This window comes from Elephantulus edwardii, unplaced genomic scaffold, assembly GCF_000299155.1.
Source record: "Elephantulus edwardii isolate Elephantulus edwardi_28Jun2011 unplaced genomic scaffold, EleEdw1.0 scaffold00055, whole genome shotgun sequence".
NCBI lineage: Eukaryota > Metazoa > Chordata > Mammalia > Macroscelidea > Macroscelididae > Elephantulus > Elephantulus edwardii.
The window spans coordinates 9,619,633-9,627,249 of NW_006399805.1; the positions used below are offsets into that span (position 1 = coordinate 9,619,633).

At 52.5% G+C, this 7,617-nt stretch overlaps 2 protein-coding genes across 2 annotated transcripts in view; both read left to right on the forward strand.

Moving 5' to 3' along the window:
* The window catches only part of LOC102854676, a 32,973-nt gene extending 31,422 nt beyond the window's left edge, over positions 1-1,551 (forward strand). Inside the window, exons 5-6 of the mRNA XM_006887221.1 lie at positions 196-386; positions 1,475-1,551. Of these exons, the coding sequence (XP_006887283.1) occupies positions 196-386; positions 1,475-1,551 (268 nt within the window). The remainder of the gene's footprint in view (positions 1-195; positions 387-1,474) is intronic.
* Positions 1,552-1,905: 354 nt separating this feature from the next.
* Positions 1,906-7,617, forward strand: part of CLEC2L (C-type lectin domain family 2, member L) — a 7,023-nt gene continuing 1,311 nt past the window's right edge. The window contains exons 1-3 of the mRNA XM_006887222.1: positions 1,906-1,930; positions 3,526-3,600; positions 7,412-7,578. Coding sequence (XP_006887284.1) covers positions 1,906-1,930; positions 3,526-3,600; positions 7,412-7,578 — 267 coding nt within the window. The remainder of the gene's footprint in view (positions 1,931-3,525; positions 3,601-7,411; positions 7,579-7,617) is intronic.

Consider the following 7,617-nt stretch of genomic DNA (forward strand, 5'->3'; position numbering starts at 1 on the left):
AAGAAATGATGGAGTGGTGGTGCTGAGAGGGGTGTTTCCTCCCTCCCCTGTACACTCTCTGTAGACACATGTCCTACACCCATTTGACTAAGCAGAGCAGGGAACCTGGTAGACCCCCATCAGGCACACATGGAGGAGCGGCTGCAGACAGGACGTAGATCAGACGCTGCTGTGCCTTTAAGCAACTGTGTTCAGAACTACCTGGGAAAGAAAGCAGGCAGACCCGGGAGTGTGGGATCCAGGACATCAGTGGAAGGACAGCAGACTGGAGGTGGTCCTGTCCAACCATGAGATGGGCAAGACGGTCTGCTGGAAGCTGTGCACGGGCAAGCTGGGCGTTGCCCTGAAGGTAGTGGTTGGATTTGGCCTTTTCTGGGCCGTCTTCTGTGAGCTACCTCATCAACTTCCACTTGCACAGGTACAATCACAGGTAGATGCTCCTGGGGCTGATGGCACACAGTGGGCACCATCTGGAAGGGACGCCTCTATGTCCACAGCCCTCCCCCACCATGTATTTTGGAACCGGGCACACAGTATATAGCACAGATGTCACAGGCCCCACAGAAGAGGCACAGAGGCCTTGCATAAACAGCGAGAAAGGACCCTTGAAGAATGTTAATAAAAATGGATTTCTGTGGTTGACAAAAAAGAAAAAGAAATGGAGTAAAAGAGCTGAATGGAATCTTTCAAAGGGGAGCTTGAGAAGACAAAGTCAAGTATTACAATGAAATGTGAAAAGACATGGAGTTAGAAAGTGGAAAAAAAAGGATAATGTGATTGTTAAAATAAAAAAATAGGGGAGCTCTGGTGGCCTAGTGGCAAGGAACTGCAACTACAATCCCAGAGGTGCACGGTTCGAACCCACCAGATGCTCTGCCGGGGAAGGAGGGACAATATCCTCCTGTACCAGTCAGATCTGATTTGACGGTACATGCACACACACACCCCCCAAAAAAATAAAAAAAAAAGATTAAAAAAATAAACCTTCAAGTCTTAACAGTGAAGGATTTTGTGGGTAAAATCTTGAACAACATCTTTGTCCTGTGGTGAACTCCTTTTCAAGAGTGTTAAGGTAAGTGCTGGCCCAGGCTCAAGGTTCCAGCGCTCAGCTAAGATCCACTAGAGGGTTTTGGTAGCCCCGGTGGTCCACGGCAGCGGCATCGTCTGGTGGCACAGCATGCTTAGTTTCTGACCCGGAGGCCCAGAGGCTCCGGTGGTTCAGATCCACCAGCTGTTCTTCTAGGGATGGGTGGGTAGTCTTACTGAGATTCATAACCTTAGGGATCTGACGGAGGGTCACTATGATTGAGAACCACTTCAACGACAGTGAGTTGAATAATTAGCATCATAGGAAGCCGCCCTGGTAGTGCAATGAAGAGCATGCTAACTGAAAGGCCGGCAGTTCAAACCCACCAGCAGCTCCTAGGGAGGAACAGGTGGTCTCCTCCCTCAGAAACTTACATCCTCGAAACAGTGAACACTGGGGCTGGCATCCGCTGGGCAGCAGAGGGTATTGGGGGTCTGAAGAAAGAAAATTCCTTGTTCAGCTAGGATGGAGTGGAGTTTGAGGAAGGGTCGTGTCTAGGTGACTATGAAGGCCCTGGTCCTGACAACTCCTGGGTAGGGTCAGGCCATACCAAGGGGCCGGGGTGAAAGCCAGCCTGGAGGACCTGCAGATTCTGGGGTCAGGCCTCTTTCTCACTCACCCCATCATTCTCACACAGGGCCGGGGGGGTGGGAGGAGCAAGAAGGCATGCACTGCAGTGAATCTTCTGTCCCCTGTCCAGGGCTGCTCTCCTTAGCTAGCTGGCTTTTTCACAATGAGGGCCTAGTCTGATAGGAGGTGGGATCAGTGAGTGGGAGGGATCCGTGAGGAGGGGCTGGTGGGGGGAGGCACCCGTGAACATGGAGCTGGTGGGGGGAGGCACCCGTGAGCATGCAGCTGGTGTGGGGTAGATTTGACATGGAACTGAGGACTTGGAGGTTGGGCTTGTGTAGAGTTGGAGCTGGTGGGTGTGGGGCTGGAGGTGGGTATGAGTTGGCATAAGGGGTGGAAGTGACCCTGGCGGGAGGGGCTGCATGGGGTTGATGTGGGGGTTGAGGTTGTGTGGAGAGCGGGAGTTGACATAAGGGGCTGATGGGAGTGATGGTGGTTAGGAGTGTAGGGGTTGGTGTAGGGATTGGGTTCTGGCATGGACTGTGGACCAGAGTAGGGGTGAGGTGAGTATAGGAGCACGGATGCTGTGAGCACAGTGTTGGCATAAGGATGGCGTTGGTGGGAGTGAGATTGGCATGTGAATAGGCATCAGCATAGGGATGTGGTTTGGTGTTGAGGTGGCATGTGAGGTTGATAGAAGTGTGTGACTGGGATAATAGGAATATGTGTGTCATAGACAATAAGGTTGGCGCGAGATAAAGCAGGATTCGGGAGAGTTGTACATAGGATTGCTATGAGTAGCAGGTGACTCGGTGGGACATAACAAAAATAACAGGAGTGGGTGTGTATGTGAGTGACAATGGTTTCAGTGGAGTTGAAGTTGGTGGGAGTGAGGATGGTATAGAGGTAGAGGCAGCACAGGGTGGGGTAGGGTTGGTTGGTGTAGGGATGGGGTTGGTGTCAAGAGTGAGATTAGTGTATGAGTTTGATGTTGATGTTGGTGGATGGGTTTGGTGCTATAGTTGAGGTTGGTGGCTGGGTTTGGGTTTGCAGTTGAAGTATGGGTTTGGTATTGGCATTGGTGGGATAGATTTGATGTTGGGGTTAGTGGATGGCTTTGGTGTTGAGGTTAGGATTGGTGAGATGGGTTTGGTGTGGATGGGTTTGGCATTGGGATTGGTGGGATGGGTTTAAAGTGGGGTTGGTGGGATGGGGTTGGGGTTGGTGGGACGGGATTGGGGCTGGTGGGACGGGGTTGGGGCTGGTGGGACGGGGTTGGGGTTGGTGGGACGGCTTTGGTGTTAGTGAAATGGCATTGGGGTTGATGTATGGGTTTGGTATCAGTGGCTAAGTGTGATGTTGGGATTGGTTTAGTGTTGATGGATTAGTTTGGTGTTGGGATTAATGAGATGGGGTTGGTGTTGGATTTGATGGGGTAGGGTTGGGGTTGGTGAATGAAGTTGGTGTTGGTGTTGAGGTTGGTATTTGAGTTTGGTGTTGGGTTGGGATTGATGGATGGATTTGATATTGGAGATAGGGTTGGTAGGATGGATTTGGTGTTGGGGGTGGAATTGATGGATGATGTGGGGTAGCTTTGGTGGATGGGTTTGATGTGAGAGTCAGGATTGGTGAAATGGGTTTGGTGCCAGTGTTTGGGCAGGAGATGATGGATGGGCTTGGTGTAGGGATGGAAACCGTGGAAGGGTTTGTGGGTGGGGGGGTGTTGGTTGGTGAGAGTGGAGTTGGTTGATGTGGGGGTGGGGTTGGTGGGATGGATTGGGTGTGGGGGTAGGGTCGGTGGATGGGTGTGGGGTACATGTAGGGTCTGCGTGGTGGCAGCTGGCACTGAAGCTCTCTCTTTTCCTCAGACACCACTACAAGACTCCTGCTGGGGGCCATTGCTGTGCTGCTGTTTGCCATCCTGGTGGTGATGAGCATCTTGGGTGAGTGGGGGTGTCTGGAAATGTGGGTGCTGTGTGCCTGCACCCCCTGGAAGCCCGGTCATGGAGAAGGAAGGGCTCAGACACACAGGGTATTCCATGAGGAGCAAAGAAAAAGTGTAGATTCAGACGTGATTTTACCCCAGACGTAGTACATGCGTGTGAGCTTGAGGAGCCCCTCTCAAACCATGCAGGTAGAGTGAGGTGTCCCTGTAGACCACAGCAGAGGTGCTTCAAGGACTCAGGACACACTGGGTGGGCGCTCTGGCTATACTTAACCAGGCACACTTGATAGTTCTGCTGGCTGTCCAGAAGAACGATACAGTACACAGTATTATTGATTATATAGCATATAGTCAGTGTTCTTTGCCAAAAGCACAATGGAAGGGCATCAGTTCTTCAGTTCTTCCCCATTCAGTATCTGCCTTTAATATGTGTATATTGTTGTTTTTGTTATGTGCCATCGAGTCGTTTGTGACTCATAGCGACCCTGTGTACAACAGCCCTAAACCCTGCTCTGTCCTGTGCCAATTGCACTGTCTCTGACACACTCACCCCAATTACCCCAGTCACTCAATCTGTCCATCTCATTGAAGGTCTTCCTCTCCTGCGCTGTCCCTCTACCCTCCCAAGCATGATGTCCCCCTCCAAGGACTGGTGCCTCCTTACAACATGTCCAAAGTATGTCAGATGAAGCCTCAGAATCCTCACCTCCAACGAGCAACCTGGTTTAATCCTCTCCGAGGATGAACCTGTTTGTTTTCTTAGCAGTCCACGGTTTATTCAATACTCTTCTCCAGCACCACAGCTCAAAGGCATCAATTCTTCTTCTATCTTCCCTAGTCATTGTCCAACTCTCTGACAAATAACAAGTGATTGCAAAGACCATGGCCTGTATCAGGCACACCTTAGTCTCCAGAGTGGCACCATTAAAAATCTCATGGCTTCGGCTAAGTGTACCTTAGTATTCAAAGTGACATCTTTGCTTTTGAACACTTTTAAGAGATATTTTGCAGATTTGCCCAATGCAATGAAAAAAATAATTTCTCAACTGCTGTTTCCATGGGTGTTGATTATGGATCCAAGTAAAATGAACTCCTTGCAAATTCTGATGTTTTTCCCCTTTGATCCTGATGTCACCTGCTGGTCCTGTTGTGAGGATTGTTTCCTTGATGTTGAGATGTCATCCACACGAAGGCTGTGGCCTTTGATCTCCAAAGAGTAGACATGAGGAATTCAAGGTGGGGGCACACCCTCTGCTTTGATAATCTCCAAGCCTCCTTGATAAGAGGCTTGGGAGCATGCAGAGAGGGTTCTGGTGCTCACTGGACAAGCTCAGGGTCTCTGACAATAGCTGCTACAAATCAAGTTTGTCTCCCTTCATTCCATTGGTGGGTTGGGAGGTCAGGCACTGCCGTAGACACAGCAAGCAGGCCGTGACTTCAGTCATGCAGAGAGTCCTACAGGAGGGTCTTGTGGAGGTGGGAACGTAGCCACACCACTGTCAGCTCTCTCCACTAGGTGGTCTGTCTACATTTTAACTGAAAATAAACAAAAGCATGCTCGTGACACATAACAGCTGACATCATCCGAAGAGGATGCTTGATAAGAAAGATGGAAATGCCCAAGGTGAAATTTATCTTTAAAAACCACAAGTGAGGGAGCTCTGGTGTCCTAGTGGCAAGAAGCTGCCCTGCAATCCCAGAGAAGAGCAGTTCAAATCCTCCAGATGCTCTGCTGGAGATGGAGGGGCAATCTCCTCCTGTACCAGTCAGATCCGATTTGACGGTACATACACAAAAAGTAATAATAAAATAAAAAAAGAAAAAAACCCAACAAACCACAAGTGATGAGCCAAAGGGATTGAAATAAGTGTTAGAAGCCAAGGGAAGATTCTGCCTTGGAGGTAAAATGGTCCCTGCTCTGGGCTTGGGAGACTGGGCTTGAAAGTAGAGCACAGGGGGACATCCTGCATGTGGCTTCGCTTCTTGGGCAGGGGACCCTTTGAGGGTCTGTTGGAAGCTTTAAACTCCCTTCCCAGTGGGGCCCCCAGACCCACAGCCCCGAAGGCACACAGTTTGGTCCTGGAGACGTCTACACGCTGTAAACTCCAGCAAGTGCCCCCTGCTGCCGGTGGCCACCTTTTGGACCCCAGTACCATATGGTGAGCTAGACCAGATGGACACGGGCCAGGACAGCCAACTCTGCAGGGACAGAGGGAGAGCTGAGGAGGGGGTGATGAAGCAGAGGAAGGTCAGGTTGGGGGCCAGTAGGTCTGGACCACAGGAGGGGACAGGTTGGGACCTGAATTCAAAAAGAGCTTTCAAGCAGGTCCGCAGCGGACTGTCTTGTTAGAAGGTGCGGTTCATGAGTGGGTCCCAAAGCTTGCAGATGGGCTGTAAGAGCACAGAGTAGCCCCCTACCCAAGCGTACAGAGGATCTGTGGTTTCCTCAGCCTGATTTGAGCTTCCCCTGCCTTGGGAGTTGGGAGGAGGAAGTTTGGTTTCATCTCTTACTACCAGTCGGGGTAGCATTGACTCAGTACCCTTTGCAGGCCGTCTAGCTCACTCTTCCTTTCTTGTTCCCCCAGGATTGATTACCAGGAACTGTTCTTTTTCCAAGATGCTCGCTAGAGAACACTGGAAGGCAGGGGGTGGGAGTGGGGGTTCAGGGCTGCTGTGTGTTTAGCTCCTTCGCACTTCAGCTTCCAGGGACAGTGGGTCCTGGCTGGGTACTGAGTCCTTCTCCCCACAACTTCCCAGGGACAGTGAGTGTGGGCTGGGCGATGAGACCTCTCCTCCCAACTCCCCACCCCGTAACTTCCCCGTGCTTCTGAGTGGGGTGTGGGCTGGGCACTGAGTGAGTGGGCTGAGTGTGGAGTCCCTTCCTCCTACTCCCTTCTTGGAGTGGTGGGTGCAGGCTGGCACTGAGGCTCCTCCCCCTAACTGCCCAGGGGTAGTAGAAGCTGAGCTCCTTTTCCTCCCGCCCCCCACCCCCACATAACATCCCAGGGTGATGGGCACCACCTGGGCAGTGAGGCTCGCTTTTCCTACCCCACAACTTCTCAGGGGTGATAGTCATGGACTTAACACCTAACACCGTTTCCCCTACATGCCATAGCTTTCCCTGCGGGTGGTGAGTGTGAGCTGTCACTGAGCCCCTCTTTTATCCCTCTCCCACTCCTCCCAATAACTTCCTGGGGACTGTGGGAAAGGTTGGTGCTGGGCCCCCCCTCTCTCTGCTGAGCCCCACTCTCTGCTGAGTCTCTCTCCTTTGAGACTCTTCTCTCCACTGAGATCCTACATCTCTGCTGAGCCCCCTTTCTTCACGGAGCCCCCCTCTGTCCACTGAGCCCTCACCTCTCCATTGAGTCCCCCTCCACAGAGACCCCCATTCGCTGAGCCCCCTCTCTCTGCTGAGTCCCCCTCTCCTTTGAGACTCTTCTCTCCATTGAGACCCTACATCTCTGCTGAGCCCCCTTTTTTCACTGAGACCCCCTCCACTGAGCCCCCCTCCACTGACCCCCTCTGTCCACTGAGCCCTCACCTCTCCATTGAGAACCCCCTCCACTGAGACCCCCATTTGCTGAGCCCCCTCTTTCTGCTGAGTACCCCCTTTCCACTGAGACCCTATACACTGAGTTGCCCCTCTGCTGAGCCCCTTCTCTGCTGAGCACCCCCTCTCTCTGCTGGGACTCCCTTCCTCTGAGTACCCCTCTCCCCCTTGAGCCCTCTCTCCACTGAGCCCCCTTTCCACTGAGCCCCTTCTCTCCAGTGAGCCCCTACCCCTCTGCTGCGCTCCCCTCTCTCCATAGCATCGAAGGGCTGCATCAAGTGTGAGGCGCCCTGTCCTGAGGACTGGCTGCTTTATGGGCGGAAGTGCTACTACTTCTCAGAGGAGCCAAGGGACTGGAACTCAGGCCGCCAGTCCTGCCACACCCACGAGGCCGCGCTGGCCGTGATCCAGAGCCAGAAGGAACTGGTGAGTGTCGGGGGAGCCACCCAGGCCACTGCCCAGGCC